The 19,646-nt window shown below is 50.6% G+C and overlaps 1 protein-coding gene across 3 annotated transcripts in view; it reads left to right on the top strand.

The window, feature by feature from the left end:
- Nucleotides 1-19,646, top strand: part of dock5 (dedicator of cytokinesis 5) — a 293,002-nt gene that overhangs the window by 183,200 nt on the left and 90,156 nt on the right. For 2 of the 3 annotated variants that reach the window (XR_013500554.1, XM_078239223.1), the window contains 9 exons: nt 1,720-1,855; nt 3,748-3,905; nt 6,022-6,103; nt 7,774-7,903; nt 10,796-10,868; nt 12,536-12,678; nt 14,910-15,035; nt 15,441-15,565; nt 18,287-18,385. Coding sequence is in view for 2 of the 3 variants with exons in the window: in XM_078239223.1 (XP_078095349.1) it covers nt 1,720-1,855; nt 3,748-3,905; nt 6,022-6,103; nt 7,774-7,903; nt 10,796-10,868; nt 12,536-12,678; nt 14,910-15,035; nt 15,441-15,565; nt 18,287-18,385 (1,072 nt within the window). In the remaining variant the exon portion in view is untranslated. The remainder of the gene's footprint in view (nt 1-1,719; nt 1,856-3,747; nt 3,906-6,021; nt 6,104-7,773; nt 7,904-10,795; nt 10,869-12,535; nt 12,679-14,909; nt 15,036-15,440; nt 15,566-18,286; nt 18,386-19,646) is intronic. The other variant, XM_078239224.1, reaches the window with a different exon arrangement.

Raw genomic sequence — 19,646 nt, 5'->3', positions numbered from 1 at the left:
CATATCCCTACCTTTTAGGCCTACCTATAACCCTCCATCCTATTAAGTCCCATGTACTCATCCAGGAGTCTCTTAAAAGACCCTATTGAGTTTGCCTCCACCACCACTGACGGCAGCCGATTCCACTCGCCCACCACCCTGTGTGTGAAAAACTTCCCCCTAACATCTCCCCTGTACCTACCCCCCAGCGCCTTAAACCTGTGTCCTCTCATAGCAGCCATTTCCACCCTGGGAAAAAGCCTCTGAGAGTCCACCCGATCTATGCCTCTCAACATCTTATACACCTCTATTAGGTCTCCTCTCATCCTACATCTCTCCAAGGAGAAAAGACCGAGCTCCCTCAGCCTATCCTCATAAGGCATGCCACTCAATCCAGGCAACATCCTTGTAAATCGCCTCTGCACCCTTTCAATCTTTTCCACATCCTTCCTGTAATGAGGCGACCAGAACTGAGCACAGTACTCCAAGTGGGGTCTGACGAGGGTCTTATATAGCTGCATCATTATCCCCGGACTCCTAAACTCAATCCCTCGATTGACAAAGGCCAGAACACCATACGCCTTCTTAACCACCTCCTCCACCTGCGGGGCCGATTTTAGAGTCCTATGGACACGGACCCCAAGGTCCTTCTGATCCTCTACTGTACTAAGAGTCTTTCCCTTTTACCCTATACTTACTGGGAAAAAAAACCTTTCCTGGATAGACACAAGAATACCAAATTTCCGAGGGAGTGACTGCAGGGGAACAGAATGCTGATTGGTCGTGGGGTGGACTCTTGATTGGTCGAGGCGTTGCTATGGAGAATGCAGCAGGGAACTATTGTCCCCTCCCGTCCCGCAACCACGCTTTTACGAAGTCAAAAATGGCGCAATACCAGGATAATTGGGACGGCACGGTGGCACAGTGGTTAGCACTGCTACCTCACAGCGCCAGGGACCTGGGTTCGATTCCGGCCTTGGGTCACTGTCTGTGCGAAGTTTTTACCTCCTCCCCGTGTCTGCGTGGGTTTCCTCCGGGCACTCCAGTTTCCTCCCACAGTCTGAAAATGTGTAGGTTAGATGGATTGGCCATGCTAAATTGCCCTTAATATCTAAAGATGTGCAGGTTAAGTGAATTGGCCCTGCTAAATTGTCCCTTAGTGTCCAAAGATGTGCGGGTTAGGTGAATTGGCCATGCTAAATTGCCCCTTAGTGTCCAAAGATGTGCAGGTTAGGTGGATTGGCCATGCTAAATTGCCCTTAATGTCCAAAGATGTGCAGGTTAAGTGAATTGGCCATGCTAAATTGCCCCTTAGTGTACCAGGATGCATGGGCAAGGAGGATTAATGGGATAAATACTTAGAATTACGGGATGCGGCCTGGGTAACCTGTGCTATCAGTGGGTTGGTGCTGATTTGATGGGCCGAATGGCCTCCTTCTGCAGTGTGGGGATTCTATGATATCCGTTTGCCTTGCAGAGGGAGGACAGGTCACTGCGCATGAACATGTGCATTCTCCAATCGACCAATCAGTATTGACTGGCCAACCAATCCTCTTGCTCCCTTTGAAATTTGGTATTCTTGGATTTGTCCGGCTGAGTGTGAAGGCCAAAGGCTTGGCCAACCCCGCACAATACCTGGAGGGTTTTGCGTCACCGAATTAAAAAGGATCGGTCCCGCCGCAATTTGTTCGTTTCCCTCATTGTTGGCGTTGCTAATCTGGCCGACCTTTGACCTTTCAGGATACTCGGACTCGACCTGGTGGTGAGGGACGAACAGGGCAACATCCTGGACCCGGACCTCACCAGCACCATCACCCTGTTCAAAGCTCACGAGGCGGTGTCGCGAGGAATCGATGAAAGGATCCAGGAGGAGAAGGTAGTATTACCATCCGTGGCGGCCATCTTGACACCTCGGTGTCATGTTCCTTTTAGTCTTCTCCCTTTGCAGTCGTTCCTTCCCACTTTCCTCCAAGGATAGTCTCACAACACCAAGTTAAAGTCCAACTGGAATCGCGAGCTTTCGGAGCGCTGCTTCTTCCTCAGGTGAGCGGAGAGGTAAGTTCACAAACACAGCATATATAGGCCAAGACACAACTGCAGGATAATGGTTGGAATGCGAGTCTTTCCAGATAATCAAGTCTTTCCAGGTACAGACAGTGCGAGTGGAGAGAGGGTTAATCACAGGTTAAAGAGGTGTGAACTGTCTCCAGCCGGGACAGTTAGTAGAATTTTCCAGGCCAAATGGTGGGGGTTACACGGAGTGTGACATGAACCCAAGATCCCGGTTGGGGCCGTCCTCATGTGTGCGGAACTTGGCTATCAGTCTCTGCTCACCGACTCTGCGTTGTCGTGTGTCGTGAAGGCCGCCTTGGAGAACGCTTACCCGAAGATCGGGGGCTGAATGCCCTTGACTGCTGAAGTGTTCCACGACTGGAAGGGAACAACTCCTGTGTGGTGATTATCACACGGTGTCCGTTCCAATCATCATCCTGCAATTGTGTCTTGGCCTCTATATGCCGTGTTTGTGAAACCTACTCTCCTGAGGAAGGAGCAGCGCTCCGAAAGCTCGTGATTCCAAATAAACCTGTTGGACTTTAACCTGGTGCTGTGAGACTTCTTACTGTGCCCACCCCAGCCCAACGCCGGCATCTCCACATCATGACTCTCCCAGGATAGCCAGCAGAAGAGGAATGATTGACAGAGCGATTAAAGAGGGAAGAAAAGTAAGATTCGCGCCACACAAGTGTCAGGCAATGCCCATCTTCATTGAGAGAGGATGTAACCATTGCCTCTTGACATTCCATGGCATCACCATCGCTGAATCCCCCCACTATCGACATCCTGGGAGTTTCCATTGACCAGAAACTGAGCTGGACCCAGCCGTATAAATACTGTGGCTCCCAGAGCAGGTCAGAGGCTGGGAATCCTGCGGAGAGTAACTCACCTCCTGACTCCCCCAAAGCCTGTCCACCATCTACAAGGACACAAGTCAGGAGTGTGATGGAATACTCCCCACTTGCCTGGATGGGTGCGGCTCCAACAACACTCAGTACTGACCCTCTGACAGTGCAGCACTCCCTCAGTACTGACCCTCTGACAGTGCAGCACTCCCTCAGTACTGACCCTCTGACAGTGCAGCACTCCCTCAGTACTGACCCTCTGACAGTGCGGCACTCCCTCAGTACTGACCCTCTGACAGTGCGGCACTCCCTGAGCACTGACCCTCTGACAGTGCGGCACTCCCTCAGTACTGACCCTCTGACAGTGCAGCACTCCCTCAGTACTGACCCTCTGACAGTGCAGCACTGCCTCAGTACTGACCCTCTGACAGTGCAGCACTCCCTCAGCACTGACCCTCTGACAGTGCGGCACTCCCTCAGCACTGACCCTTTGACAGTGCAGCACTCCCTCAGCACTGACCCTCTGACAGTGCAGCGCTCCCTCAGCACTGACCCTCTGACAGTGCAGCACTCCCTCTGTACTGACCCTCTGACAGTGCAGCACTCCCTCAGCACTGACCCTCTGACAGTGCGGCACTCCCTCAGTACTGACCCTCTGACAGTGCAGCGCTCCCTCAGTACTGACCCTCTGACAGTGCAGCACTCCCTCAGTACTGACCCTCTGACAGTGCGGCACTCGCTCAGTACTGACCCTCTGACAGTGCAGCACTCCCTCAGCACTGACCCTCTGACAGTGCAGCACTCCCTCAGTACAGTAGGTGAGGTTGGCAGTAATCAGCAGGAACTCACTCCTCTCTCTCTGGTTCAGTCTAGGACTCACAGTTTGGAAGTTCGGCGACAGTCGATTTTCTGCGCGACCCACACCTACAGTCTGTACGTTCACCTGAAGAATTTTGTCTGCCACATCGGTGAGGCCGCAGAACTCCTCATGTCTCTGTACGACCCCGTGCAGTCCGAGTTCATCAGGTACGCTCGCCCCGATCCACCCACTGGGTACACCCTCCCTCTGCCTCTCCCTCTGCCTCTCCCTCTGCCTCTCCCTCTGCCTCTCCCTCTGCCTCTCCCTCTGCCTCTCCCTCTGCCTCTCCCTCTGCCTCTCCCTCTGCCTCTCCCTCTGCCTCTCCCTCTGCCTCTCCCTCTGCCTCTCCCTCTGCCTCTCCCTCTGCCTCTCCCTCTCCCTCTCCCTCTCCCTCTCCCTCTCCCTCTGCCTCTGCCTCTCCCTCTGCCTCTCCCTCTGCCTCTCCCTCTGCCTCTGCCTCTCCCTCTCCCTCTCCCTCTGCCTCTCCCTCTCCCTCTGCCTCTCCCTTTGCCTCTCCTTCTGCCTCTCCTTCCCGCTCTCCCACTCTCCCTATCCCACTCTCCCTCTCCCACTCTCCCCCTCTCACTCTCCCTCTCTCACTCTCCCTCTCTCACTCTCCCTTTCCCACTCTCCCTCTCTGCCTCTCCCACTCTCCCTCTCTCACTCTCCCTCTCCTGCTCTCCCTCACACTCTCTCTCTCTTTCTCTCTCTCTCCCGCTCTCTTCCTCTCTCTCTCCCGCTCTCTCCCTCTCTCTCTCCCGCTCTCTCTCTCTCCTGCTCTCTTCCTCTCTCTCTCTCTCCCGCTCTCTCTCTCTCTTTCTCTCTCTCCTGCTGTCTCTCTCTTTCTCTCTCTCCTGCTGTCTCCCTCTCTCTCTTCTCTCCCGCTCTCTCTCTCTCTTTCTCTCTCTCTCTCTCGCCTCTCTCGTTCTCACTCTCTCCCACTCTCTCTCCACTCTCTCTCTGTCTCTCTCTCTCTCTGTCTCTCTCTCTCTCTCTGTCTCTCTCTCTCTCTTTAGCACTCTCCCTCTCCCACTCGCGCGCTCTGTCTTGCTCTTTCTCTCTTTCTCTTGTTCTCACTCTCTCTGTCGCACTCTTTCTCTCTGTCCCTCTCACTCTCCCTCTACCACTCTTTCTCTCTCCCTCTCTCTCTCTCCCTCTCTCTCTCTCTCTCTCTCACTCACTCTCCCTCGCTCTCTCTCTTTCTCTCTCCCTCTCTCTCTCTTTCTTTCTCTCTCACTCTCACTCACTCTCTCACTCTCCCTTGCTCTCTCTCTCTTTCTCCCTCTCACTCTCTTTCTCTTTCTCTCTCTCACTCTCTCTCTATATCTCTCTCTCACTTTCTCTCCCTCTCTCTCTTTCTCTCTCCTCTATCTCTTGCTCTTTCTTTCTCTCTCTTTCTCTTTCCCCCTCTCTCCAATCCAACTCTGCTTCCTGCCCCGATCGTAAGAGCGTTAAGTGATAGGAGCCACGAGAGGCCATTCAGCCCGTCGAGCCTACTTCACTATTAAACAAGGTCAGAGGTCCATCACTGACCTCACTTTCACCTCCCTGTACTATCCCTGCGTCCCCGAGTGTCCGAAAACCTATCCATCTGTGCGTGGAATATCCTCACTGACTGACCAAAACTCCCAAAGATCCACTCTCCTCCAGAGTGAAGCGATCTCAGTCCAAAATGGCCACCCCTTAACCTGAATCCTTGGCCCTTCCCCCCAGCCTCCCACCTTCTAAATTCCCCTGAAAGTGGGGGTCGGCGGGGGTGGGGGGGGCGGGGAGGAGGGGGGGGAATTGGTGGCAGGAGGGGGTGCCACCTTCCCAGCATCTACCCTGCCAGGCCCCTTCGGAAACATCTTTCAATCAGATCACCCCCTCCAGTCCCTCAAAACTCTAGAGCAGGCTTTCGGGCCTACGGTCGCTCCTCGGGCCTTCAGCCCAGGAAAGCAGCGGGGGGAAGCTTGGTTACTCCGGCAAGCACTGCCTTCGATCAGTAAGGATGCTCAAACAATCCCAGATGGGAATAACACTCAGTAATTCCCCCTTCTCCCCCAACCACTGAGTATCCCAGATATTGGTGTACCAAGTCTCGCCAAGACTTGTGGGTAACTCACCTCCTGATACCGCCCCCCCCCCCCCCACCCCGTCCCCTGGCCAAAGTCCCAGCACTCTCACCAGACTGTCTCCCGAACGCCAGGGCCCACGCCCTCTCCCCTGCAATTATTTTACCCTTTTGGATCTAACAGGGCAGTGCCAAGGGTCGCAATCCATGACTGGGGTTTTGTTTTCCAGTGAGAACTACCTGGTACATTGGAGCAAGACGGGAATGCCAAAGGAAATTGACCGGATCAACAAACTGGAAGCACTTTTCACCGTGAGTCGGGGGGTTGGGGGAAGTCTTAACAGTGAAAAGTATTGTTTGATTTATTATTGTCACACGTACTGGGATACAGTGAAAAGTATTGTTTGATTTATTATTGTCACATGTACTGGGATGTACATGTGAAAAGTATTGTTTCTTGCGCGCTATACAGACAAAGCATATCATTCATAGAATACACAAAGAAGAGAGTGCAGAATGTAGTGTTACAGTCATAGCTAGGGTGTAGAGAAAGATCAACTTAATGTAAGGTAGGTCCATTCAAAAGTCTGACGGCAGCAGGGAAGAAGCTGTTCTCGAGTCGGTTGGTACGTGACGTCAGACTTTTGTATCTTTTTCCCGATGGAAGAAGGTGGAAGAGATGTCCGGGGTGTGTGGGGTCCTTGATTATGCTGGCTGCTTTTCCGAGGCAGCGGGAAGTGTAGACAGAGTCAATGGATGGGAGGCTGGTTTGTGTGATGGATTGGGCTACATTCACGGCCTTTTGTAGTTCCTTGCGGTCTTGGGCAGAGCAGGAGCCAGACCAAGCTGTGATACAACCAGAAAGAATGCTTTCTATGGTGCATCTGTAAAAGTTGGTGAAAGTTGTAGCTGACATACCAAATTTCCTTCGTCTCCTGAGAAAGTAGAGGCATTGGTGGGCTTTCTTAACTATAGTCTCGGTGTGGGGGGGACCAGGACAGGTTGTTAGTGATCTGGACACCTAAAAACCTGAAGCTCTCGACCCTTTCTACTTCATCCCAGTTGATGTAGACTGGGACATGTTCTCCACTACGTTTCCTAAAGTCGATGACAATCTCCTTCATTTTACCGACATTGAGGGAGTGATTATTATCATCGCACCAGTTCACCAGATTCTCTGTCTCTTTCTGGACCCCAACTTTGTATGATTTTGTGAGCATATGGTGTTTCAATCCAGGTATGATTCAAGTGACCCACTAGGGAGTTTTTACCAAACCAAGTTTATTTAAGGACACAGTTTGAATATATCAAAAAGAATTAGCATAAGTTTTACCAATTAAAATGCTTAAACCTGACATAGTATAATTCTTAACAGCTAGCTATCTCTGTTGTTCCTATTGTAATCTTATAGAGATAAATCCCTTGTTCAGGACCAGTTAGCACCAAAAACCAATGCGCTCATTTGGATGCTAGATTTCCAGCCTTTTAACACCTCTCGATAGAGTTCCAGACAGCAGTTTCCAGAGAAGGATAGATCGTCAAACAGCAGAACTTCGGAGAAATAAACCTAATCTCTGACAGATCCCAGTCTCTGGACTACAGAGACTCAGAGCCACTTCCTCTTTCTATAGCTCCCAAACAGCAACTGAGCTTGATTTCTCAGTGTAAGCCTAGCTCCACCCAATCATTACTTGTCAATCAAGCACTACTCTGCAACACCCCATGGGAAAACACAAAGATCAATAGAACAGCATTAGTTCAGATTAAAACAAACATTCTAGCAATTAGGAGCAATTATGCTGCAGCAGTAACAACACAGACCTCGCGGTATTGAGAATAACAAAAACTGCTAAAACAGATTCTGCACAAGAAACATGACAAAAATATATTTCTTTAAGGCACAGTATCGTCACACTATGCAGTCTTCCTGAAGGAAGGATTAACCCTCCCTCCCACTAACTCTCTTGCCTCTCTCCTGGAAGGACCTCAGCAGCAGCGATCTGATCCGCCTGAAGATCAGCCTGGTCTGCCAGATTGTCCGCGTGGGTCACATGGAGTTGAAGGAAGGGAAGAAACACACCTGTGGCCTCCGACGGCCTTTTGGAGTGGCAGGTAAAGGTGCTCAGTGTGTAGTGTGTGTCTGAGAGGCAGTTACACTATCTCCGGAGACAGAGAATCGGGCAGTATCAAGGCTTTCCCAGCTCAGGGGAGAGCTGTCACCGTTTGTCTGTCTCTCTCCTTCTCTCTCCCTCTCTCTCTCCCTCTCTTTGCGACACTTCCTGTCTCTCTCATTTTTTTCCCTCTCTCTCTCCCAGTTTCTCCATCTCTCCCTCAGATTTTTTTCTCTGTGTTTCTTTCTCTCTCTCTCTCCTTCTCTCCACCTTATTTTCCTCTTTCTGTCTCACTTTCTCTCTTCCTCTCTCGGTTTCTGTCTCTCCCTCTCTGTTTTTCTCTCTCTACATTTCTCCCCCTCTCTTCCTCACTCTGTTTCTCTCTCAGTTTTTCTCTCTTTATCTTTCTCTCTCTCCCTTTCAGTTTTCTCTCTCTTTCACTCTCTCTCCCTCTCTTTTTCTCTCCCTCTCTCTTTCTATCTTTTCCCTCTCTCGATCTTTCTCTATCCCTGTCAGTTTTCCTCTTGCGATTTTTTTTCTCTTTCTTTCTATTTCCTTCCCTTTGTTTATCTCTCCCTCCCTCTCTACTTTTCTCTTTCTCTCTCTCATTCTCTCCCTCTCTCTATTTCTTTCTCTCTCTCTCATTCTTCCTCCCTCTCTCTATTTTCCTCTCTCTCACTCTTTTATTCTCTCTCTCTCCCTCTTTGTTTTCTCTCTCTCTCTCTCTCTCCCTCTCTCTATTTTTCTCTCTTTCTCTCGTTTACTGTGTCTCTCCCTCTCTATTTCTCTCTCTCTCCCTCTCCCTATTTCTCTCTTTCTCTCTCTCCCTACTTCTCACTCTCTCTCTCCCTCTCTCTCTTCCTATCTCTCTCCGTCTCTGTTCTCTCTCTCTCTCTCTATTCGCTCTCTCTCCTGCTCTCTATTTCTCTCTCTCTCTTTCTCTCTCTCTCTCGCTCCATCTCTCTATTTATCTCCTTCTCTCTTCCTGTCTCTAATTCTCTCCCTCTCTCTCTCTTTCACTGTCTCTTTCTGTATCTCCCCCTCACACTCTCTCTTTCTCTCTCTCTCCCTCTCTCTATTTTTCTCTCTTTCTCTCTTTCTCTCGTTTACTGTGTCTCTCCCTCTCTATTTCTCTCTCTCTCTCCCTCTCTCCCTCTCCCTATTTCTCTCTTTCTCTCTCTCTCCCTATTTATCACTCTCTCTCTCTCTTCCTATCTCTCTCCGTCTCTGTTCTCTCTCTCTCTCTCTATTCGCTCTCTCTCCTGCTCTCTATTTCTCTCTCTCTCTTTCTCTCTCTCTCCATCTCTCTATTTATTTCCTTCTCTCTTTCTGTCTCTAATTCTCTCTCTCTCTCTTTCACTGTCTCTTTCTGTACCTCCCCCTCACTCTCTCTCTTTCTCTCTCTCTCCCTCTTTCTATTTTTCTCTCTTTCTCTCGTTTACTGTGTCTCTCCCTCTCTATTTCTCTCTCTCTCCCTCTCTCTCTCTCCCTATTTCTCACTCTTCTCTCTCTCCCTCTCTCCCCCTCCCTATTTCTCTCTTTGTTTCTCTCTCCCTATTTCTCACTCTCTCTCTCTTCCTATCTCTCTCCGTCTCTGTTCTCTCTCTCTCTCTCTCTCTATTCGCTCTCTCTCCTGCTCTCTATTTCTCTCTCTCTCTCTCTTTCTCTCTCTCTCTCTCTCTCTCCATCTCACTACTTATCTCCTCTCTTCCTGTCTCTAATTCTCTCTCTCTCTCTCTTTCACTGTCACTTTCTGTATTTCCCCCTCTCTCTTTCTCTCTCTCTCTCTTTCTCCTTTGTGACTTCACTCAAACACTCGAACAATATGTGGGAATGAACAATTTTGATTTGAAAAGCAACACATTTCAGAATCCTCTGTCGATGTGTCTTTAGCCAATGACTGACTGTGTGAATGAAACACCGCCCCCGCTTTGACACTCCAGGCCTGGCGTCCTGGGGTGGGGTGGGCTCCGGTTGGAGGTTATCCCATGACGGTGGAACCATTCCACGAGTGAGTCAGCCTCCCCGGGAAAAGATGGAATTCTGGAAAGGAACACCCACGCGCCAAAATCCAACTGTTGCGATTCAGGCAGTTTCGAGGGGGGCTGTGTGGAAAAGTTGCGCTTATATAGCGCCTACCTTTAGATTGGAACTCCAGCCCTTCATGGCCAAGGAAACACCTCCAAGGCGTCGCCACCACTGTGATGCTGGAAACATGGCAGGCAAATTGTGCACAGCAAGATCCCACAAACAGCGACGGCCCAATTCCTTGTTTTCGCAACATGTGGGGTAAAAATTCCCCGCTACACTCGGTGGGGGGGTGGGGGGCGGGGGGGGGGAGGAGGCGGGAGGTGGTGAGGGAGTGGGGGAGGCGGGGGGAGGGGGTGGGGGGTGGGGGGAGGCGGCGGGAGGGGGTGGGGGGGAGGCGGCGGGAGGTGGGGGGAGGCGGGGGGGGCGGTGGGAGTAACACTTTCTTGGGACAGCACCACAGAATTTTATATGCCTGGTGGAGCTGGTAAATGGCACCTCTGACAGTGCAGCACTCCCTTGGCGCTGCATTGGGAGCGCTCAATTCTCTGGGACTGGATTTTTGTGTTAAATCACTGCCCTACTGTGCTGGTGGTTACGCACACGCGCACACATGTGCGTGCACTTGATCGTGTTCAGGGCATGAGTCGTATCTCACTGCACCTCCGCCCACTGCCTCCAAACCTTGCAGCTGATAGCTGGCTTGATTAATCTCATAAAGGCAGGAGAATGGGGATGAGAAAAATATCAGGCATGATTGAATGGCAGGGCAGACTCGATGGGCCGAGTGGCCTCATTCTGCTCCTATATCTTATCGTCTTATGATCTAATCTTTTCCTCTCTCTCTCTCTTTCTCTCTCCAAAGTGATGGACATCACCGACATGATTGGCAGCCGGAGTGATGATGAGGAGAAGCAGCACTTTATTCCTTTCCAACAGTGAGTATGGCGGCTGCTTACCTCAACAAAGAAAGAGCTCAGCCTCCTGCTGACAATGCTGTCGAAGTTTTTCAACTGGCACTCATCAGGACAAACGCCAGAATGCCAAATTTCAAACTATCAGAACAATTTGTACGACACAAGAAAAGCTGTTGATTGATTGGCCGAGCTGTTGCCATGGAGAAAGCAACTATACCCCACCCCCACCGCCTGCCCCCCCAACTTCCCTATAATTAAGAAAAGGTGCAAATCTTGGACATGTTCCTTTTGTTTGCACAGAGCAGTTCCAGACAACGTGAAAGCTGAGGCAATTTGCCTCTCAGCAGTATTCAAGCTCAAGATCTCTTCAATTTTTCAAAACACTCAGTAGGCGGCACAGTGGTTGGCACTGCTGCCTCCTAGCGCCAGGGACCCGGGTTCGATTCCAGCTTCGGGTCACTGTCTGTGTGGAGTTTGCACGTTCTCCCCGTGTCTGCGTGGGTTTCCTCCGGGGGCTCCAGTTCCCTCCCACACTCCAAAGATGTGCAGGTTAGGTGGATTGGCCATGCTAAATTGCCCCTTAGTGTCCCAAGGTGTGCAGGTTAGGTGGATTGGCCATGCTAAATTGCCCCTTAGTGTCCCAAGGTGTGTAGGTTAGGGGGATTGGCCATGCTAAATTGCCCCTTAGTGTCCAAAGATGTGCGGGTTAGGTGGAGTTAGTGAAGCAAATGTTTGGGATTACGGGGATTGGACCTGAGTAAGATGCTCTGTCGGAGAGTCAGTGCAGGCTCGATGGGCCGAATGGCCTCCTGTTGCACTGTAGGAATGCTATACTCTCTTCAATCATTGGCCCGTTTCTCAAACCACTCAGTTTCGCTTCAACCATTGGTTCATCTCAAGCCTGGTATCTATCCAATCATTGGTCCATTTCTCTGGGGAACAGGGAGTGGGGGAAGCTGGGAGCCCAACCGGGGTCCAAAGGGGAATTGGAAAGAAGGGAATGGGCAGAGTGTTGAGATGTTGCTTCATCAGAAGAGGGATGGGCTTAACCTACAGATCTTTGGACACTAAGGGGCAATTTAGCATGGCCAATCCCCATAATCTACACATCTTTGTACACCAAGGGGCAATTTAGCATGGCCAATCCCCCTAACCTGCACATCTTTGGACACTAAGGGGCAATTTAGCATGGTTAATCCACCTAACCTGCACATCTTTGGACACTAAGGGGCAATTTAGCACGGCCAATCCACCTAACCTGCACTCTTTGGACACTAAGGGGCAATTTAGCATGGCCAATCCACCTAAACCGCACATCTTTGGACACTAAGAGGCAATTTAGCATGGCCAATCCACCTAAACCGCACATCTTTGGACACTAAGGGGCAATTTAGCATGGCCAATCCACCTAACCTACACATCTTTGGACACTAAGAGGCAATTTAGCATGGCCAATCCACCTAACCTACACATCTTTGGACACTAAGGAGCAATTTAGCATGGCCAATCCACCTAACCTGCACATCTTTGGACACTAAGGGGCAATTTAGCATGACATAGATTGGATATTGTGATTGCTGTGGGTCTAGATCTGGGCGCCGCACTTTGGGAAGTGGGAGGAGGTTCCCCCGCTCCCCCTCCCCTCTCACCCTCCCGAATGATTCTCCCTGTGTTCGTTTCTCCCCCAGGATTGCCATGGAGACCTACATTCGCCAACGGCAACTGATCATGTCGCCTCTGCTGACGTCACGGGTGATTGGCGAGAATGAGCCCCTCACCTCGGTCTTCAACAAGGTCATCGCCGCCAAGGAAGTCAACCACAAGGGGCAAGGTAGGCTGCCCAGCGGCTCTGGAGGGAGGGACGGCGGTGGGGGCAGCAGTGCCAACATGCGGGCACATCATCGCCCACGTCATTCAGCAGCGACGGGTAGAGAATTGGGCAGTGGGCGAAAACTCACACGGGGCAAAATTCCGACCACACTAATTGGATTCTGGAGGGGGCAAATTGGGGTGGGGCACCTGGTTCAGGGTTCGGGTCAGAGATACTCTCGTGGGAGTGGAGGGAGGGGTGGGTGAGGAAGAAACTTTGTTCCCAGTGTTACGAAGGGGAAGATGGATAACCTCCCTGAGATCTCACCCTCAGCCACTCAAAGATAAGTTACTCCTCTTCATAATCTGTTAAAGAGCGTGTGGGAGAAGGGATAATATCTGCACAAGTTGTTAAATCAACATAATTACCTGAGATTCTCTCTGTAAATGCAACAAATAACACTTTATTTATCTAACTAACAATGAACAGGTTAACTAAATATTAACACACTGAATAAGACACTATTCTAATGGAACACTGTTTAGATAAAAAAAGCAATTCCCACTTTTTAACAAAAAAAAACAGAATTTTTTGTGACTCTCAAATTTCAACCAGGTTTGTCACCTTCCGGAGTCTTCTTTGCTCTCATCTGTTTCCACTATCATCTGTTGGTACCTTTACGATTGAGATTAAGCTTTCTTTTAAGACATAACTGTGGCTGTTACACTGGCTGTGTTTTATTCTCTCTCTCTCAAGCTGTGAACTGTACCAGATATGATTGCCAGCAGAGGCAGTGACCGTCTCTTTCTCTGGAGCTGGGAGTTGTGTCTCTTGTACCCCTGATGACACACCAAAAATCCACACGACAGGATTGGTTTGCAGGTTATCAAAAACATCAAATTCAAATCTGATAGGCTGCTGCTATTCAAATGCCTTTTTTAAATTGATTGTTTCCAATTTCAAAAACAATTCGGCACGTCCGCTACGACTCCCACCAACTTTTGCAGATGCACCATAGAAAGCATTCTTTCAGGTTGTATCACAGCTTGGTATGGCTCCTGCTCTGCCCAAGACCGCAAGAAACTATAAAGGGTCATGACCGTAGCCCAGTCCATCACGCAAACCAGCCTCCCATCCATTGACTCTGTCTACACTTCACGCTGCCTCGGGACTCAGCATAATTAAGGACCCCACGCACCCCAGATATTCTCTCTTCCACCTTCTTCCTTCGGGAAAAAGATACAAAATTCTGAGGACATGGACCAACCGACTCAAAAACAGCTTCTTCCCTGCTGCTGTCAGACTTTTGACTGGACCTACCTTATATTAAGCTGATCTTTCTCTACACCCTAGCTATGACTGTAACACTACATTCTGCACTCTCTCTCCTTTCCTTCTCCCCTATGTACTCTATGAACAGTATGCTTTGTCTGTATAGCACTCAAGAAACAATACTTTTCCCTGTATCCCAATACATGTGACAATAATAAATCAAACAATACTTTTCACTGAATCCCAGTACATGTGACAATAATTCAAACAATACTTTTCACTGTATCCCAGTACATGTGACAATAATAAATCAAACAATACTTTTCACTGAATCCCAGTACATGTGACAATAATTCAAACAATACTTTTCACTGTATCCCAGTACATGTGACAATAATAAATCAAACAATACTTTTCACTGTATCCCAGTACATGTGACAATAATAAATCAAATAAAACTGGGACTTGATGGTTTGAGTTATAAGGAGAGGCTGGATAGACTGGGACCTTTTTCTCTGGAGCGTAGGAGGCTGAGGGGTGATCTTATAGAGGTCTATAAAATAATGAGGGGTATAGATCAGCTAGATAGTCAATATCTTTTCCCAAAGGTAGGGGAGTCTAAAACTAGAGGGCATAGGTTTAAGGTGAGAGGGGAGAGATACAAAAGTGTCCAGAGGGGCAGTTTTTTCACAGAGGGTGGTGAGTGTCTGGAACGAGCTGCCAGAGGTAGTAGTAGAGGCGGGTACAATTTTGTCTTTTAAAAAGCGTTTAGACAGTTACCTGGGTGCGATGGGTATAGAGGAATATGGGCCAAACGCGGGCAATTGGGACTAGCTGAGTGGTTAAAAAAAAGGGCTGGCATGGACAAGTTGGGCCGAAGGGCCTGTTTCCATGCTGTAAACCTCTCTGACTCTATGACTCTAAACCATCTCGGGAAACGGTGGCCTAATGTTGTTGCATTTCCTCCCACATTCACCCAGGGTTATGGGTCTCCATGAAGTTACTACCTGGGGACATGAAGCAGGTCCACAAGGATTTCCCTCACCTCGTTGACAGATCCACGGCCGTGGCCCGGAAAATGGGATTCCCGGAGATTGTCCTTCCCGGTAAGTCGCGGGCCGAGGCGTGGGCTGTCGGTTTACGGTGCGGGGGGGAAGGGTGGGGGGGGTGGGTGTGGGGGGGGTGGGTGTGGGGGGGGGGTGGGTGTGGGGGGGGGGTGGGTGTGGGGGGGTGGGTGTGGGGGGGGGGTGGGTGTGGGGGGGTGTGGGGGGGGGGTGGGGGGGGCGGGGGGGTGGGCGGGGGGGGGAAGGGTGGGGTGGGGGTGGGCGGGGGGGGGCGGGGGGGGGAAGGGTGGGGTGGGGGGGGCGGGGGGGCGCGGGGGGGGGAAGGGTGGGGTGGGGGGGGCGGGGGGGTGGGCGGGGGGGGAAGGGTGGGGTGGGGTGGGGGAGGGCGGGAGGGTGAGCGCTGGGCAGCGATGCATAACATTCCTCTCTCTCTCTGTCTCGTGGCAGGGGATGTCAGGAACGACATCTACGTCACCCTGATCCAGGGCGAGTTTGACAAAGGCAAGAAAAAGACACCAAAGAACGTGGAGGTGACCATGGGGGTCTTCGATGAGGAAGGCAAACGAATTGAGGTAGGGGGTGGGGGCAAACACTCTCTCCGCGTGGTGCGGTATCCCTTCCCAGCCGCGATCTCTGCCTCCTCCGGGCGCCTGTCCACATTCCCAATCCGATTCTCCCCGCCAATACTCCACATTGGAAAACTTGTAGGAAAGAATCCCGGAGAGGTCGAGGGATAGAGCTTTCCTCTTCCGAGTTATCTTAAGTATAACTTAAGACCCAGACAGGAAACTCCGAGGCATTTTACAAAGTTAGCCTAGACGATGGGGTGGGATTTTCCAGCCACGCTCACCCTGAAACTGGAAAATCCCCACCTGAGATCGACGAACCTTTCCATGGTCCGCCCCTCACCTGCTCCGATTCCCGTAGCAGACAGAACAGTAAAATTAGCCCCCCTAAGTTTTACTTTTGATTTTGGTATTAGGGTGAGCATAAGGCTTTTCACTCCAGGTATGATTCAAGTGACCCACGAGGGAGCTTTTACCGAACCAAGTTTACTTAAGGACACAGTTGGAATTTAACAAAAAGAATTAGAATAACTTCTACCAATTACAAGATTTAACCATGACACAGTATAACTCTTAACAGCTAGCTATCTCTGTTGTTCCAAGTCAAACACCATCCCACAGACACACACTCTTCTCCAGACTTAGCACAGAAAGCAAGTATACTCACATGATGCCGATTTTTCAGATTTTTATTACATGCTGTGTTTATGTTTTTCAACGTTTATTTATTAGTGTCACAAGTCGGCTTACATTCACGCTGCATTGAAGTTACTTTAAAAATCTCCTAGTTGCCACACTCCGGCGCCTGTTCGGGTACACTGAGGGAGAATTTAGCACGGCCAATGCACTTAATCTACCATCTCTGGACACTAAGAGGCAATTTAGCATGGCCAATCAACCTAACAAGCCTTTCAGACAGTGGGAGGAAACCGGAGCACCCGGAGGAAACCCACGCAGACACGGGGGGAGAATGTGCAGACTCTGCACAGACAGTCACCCAATCCGGGAATCGAAAACCCGGGTCCCTGGCGCTGTGAGGCAGCAGTGCTCACCACTGTGCCACTGTGCCGCCCAATATTTTTTAAAAGTTTATTTTACAGTGAATTAGTCCTTTGAATGTTGGATCAACTCTCAGAGGCTTCCCAGTCCTGGAACTCTCAAAAAGCCTCTGGAGAAAGCGAGAGAAGGAGAGACACTGTCTTCTTCCACCAGCTTCTAATAGCAACTGGGAAATGAAACTAAAACTGGGCTGTTTTGTGAAGCATAGCTGTCCCTTGCCACAAGACATCAACTTTCAATCAATCTCAGTCAAACTCCACTCAGCAATCCCCAAAGGTCCATAAAACCCCAGGATACCGCATTAGCCCATTAAAATGAGCATGATATCCACTATACTGCCCCAGCAGCAATATAGGACACTAGTCACAGACAACACAGCACCGATAACATCCTACAAAGCAACATAGAACATAGAACAGTACAGCACAGAACAGGTCCTTCGGCCCACGATGTTGTGCCGAGCTTTATCTGAAACCAAGATCAAGCTATCCCACTCCCTATCATCCTGGTGTGCTCCATGTGCCTATCCAATAACCGCTTAAATGTTCCTAAAGTGTCTGACTCCACTATCACTGCAGGCAGTCCATTCCACACCCCAACCACTCTCTGAGTAAAGAACCTACCTCTGATATCCTTCCTATATCTCCCACCATGAACCCTATAGTTATGCCCCCTTGTAATAGCTCCATCCACCCGAGGAAATAGTCTTTGAACATTCACTCTATCAATCCCCTTCATCATTTTATAAACCTCTATTAAGTCTCCCCTCAGCCTCCTCCGCTCCAGAGAGAACAGCCCTAGCTCCCTCAACCTTTCCTCATAAGACCTACCCTCCAAACCAGGCAGCATCCTGGTAAATCTCCTCTGCACTCTTTCCAGCGCTTCCACATCCTTCTTATAGTGAGGTGACCAGAACTGCACACAATATTCCAAATGTGGTCTCACCAAGGTCCCGTACAGTTGCAGCATAACCCCACGGCTCTTAAACTCCAACTCCCTGTTAATAAAAGCTAACACACTATAGGCCTTCTTCACAGCTCTATCTACTTGAGTGGCAACCTTTAGAGATCTGTGGATATGGACCCCAAGATCTCTCTGTTCCTCCACAGTCTTCAGAACCCTACCTTTGACCCTGTAATCCACATTTAAATTAGTCCTACCAAAATGAATCACCTCACATTTATCAGGGTGATTCAAATACATTTCTAAACATGATTCAAATACATTTCTAAAAGGCACGGTGTCATCACATAACTAATTCTGCTATTGTATAATGGTTGCTACATTCCAAAATTGTCAGCAAGATGTTGGGGGGGTGGTTAGCGCCAGGGTTACTGGCGTTCCCTGAGGTGTGAGTAGGCGGGCTCTGAGATATTCCTGTCTCCCTGGCTACCCGATGGAACTGGGCACTAATACTTTTCCCCTGACACTCCCTCCGCCAACCGCACTGCATTTTACACCATCTGCCCGCGTATTCCAACACACATCACACTTCGTTGGGTTAAACTGCATCCGCCCCTCAGCTGCCCAAGTCCGTTCGAAGTTTGCTGCTATCCCCTTGTAAATCGGGAAGTTGTAGTTACTCGATCCTGGAGGTCAGGTGAGCTATTTTCCCACGGGCTAGGGGCACTCCCTGTCCCGTCTCTAACCCTCTCATTACCTCAACAGAAAGCGATATTCCCAGGGTCGGGATACCAGGGCGTTTCGGAATACAAGTCGGTGGTCTACTATCAAGTAAAGCAGCCTTTTTGGTACGAGACAGTAAAGGTAGGTGGAATCACCCACTCTCTGTCCCACAGCATTGCAAAGCTCCCACACTGTTCAATTCAGTGCACTGCACTGTCAGAAGGTCAGTGCTGAGGGAGCACGGCACTGTCGCAGGGTCAGTACCGAGGGAGTGCTGCACTGTCAGAGGGTCAGTACTGAGGGAGTGCCGCACTGTCAGAGGGTCAGTACAGAGGGAGTGCCGCACTGTCAGAGGGTCAGTCCTGAGGGAGTGCTGCACTGTCAGAGGGTCAGTACTGAGGGAGTGCCGCACTGTCAGAGGGTCAGCACTGAGGGAGTGCCACACTGTCAGAGAGTCAGTACTGAGGGAGCGCTGCACTGTCAGAGGGTCAGTACTGAGGGAGCGCTGCACTGTCAGAGGGACAGTACTGAGGGAGTGCTACACTGCCAGAGGGTCAGTACTGAGGGAGTGCTGCACTGTCAGAGGGTCAGTACTGAGGGAGTGCTGCACTGTCAGAGGGACAGTACTGAGGGAGTGCTACACTGCCAGAGGGTCAGTACTGAGGGAGTGCCGCACTGTCAGAGGGTCAGTACTGAGGGAGTGCTGCACTGTCAGAGGGTCAGTGCTGAGGGAGTGCCGCACTGTCAGAGGGTCAGTACTGAGGGAGTGCTGCACTGTCAGAGGGTCAGTGCTGAGGGAGTGCTGCACTGTCAGAGGGTCAGTACTGAGGGAGTGCTGCACTGTCAGAGGGTCAGTACTGAGGGAGTGCTGCACTGTCAGAGGGACAGTACTGAGGGAGTGCCGCACTGTCAGAGGGTCAGTACTGAGGGAGTGCTGCACTGTCAGAGGGTCAGTGCTGAGGGAGTGCCGCACTGTCAGAGGGTCAGTACTGAGGGAGTGCTGCACTGTCAGAGGGTCAGTGCTGAGGGAGTGCCGCACTGTCAGAGGGTCAGTGCTGAGGGAGTGCCGCACTGTCAGAGGGTCAGTACTGAGGGAGTGCTGCACTGTCAGAGGGTCAGTACTGAGGGAGTGCTGCACTGTCAGAGGGTCAGTACTGAGGGAGTGCTGCACTGTCAGAGGGTCAGTACTGAGGGAGTGCTGCACTGTCAGAGGGACAGTACTGAGGGAGTGCTGCACTGTCAGAGGGTCAGTGCTGAGGGAGTGCCGCACTGTCAGAGGGTCAGTACTGAGGGAGTGCCGCACTGTCAGAGGGTCAGTACTGAGGGAGTGCCGCACTGTCAGAGGGTCAGTACTGAGGGAGTGCCGCACTGTCAGAGGGTCAGTGTTGAGGGAGTGCTGCAC

The sequence above is a fragment of the Mustelus asterias genome, chromosome 22 (genome assembly GCF_964213995.1).
Source record: "Mustelus asterias chromosome 22, sMusAst1.hap1.1, whole genome shotgun sequence".
Classification (NCBI taxonomy): Eukaryota; Metazoa; Chordata; class Chondrichthyes; order Carcharhiniformes; family Triakidae; genus Mustelus; species Mustelus asterias.
The sequence above is the reverse complement of the archived record's forward strand: the minus strand, read 5'-3'. Positions and strand labels throughout refer to the sequence as shown.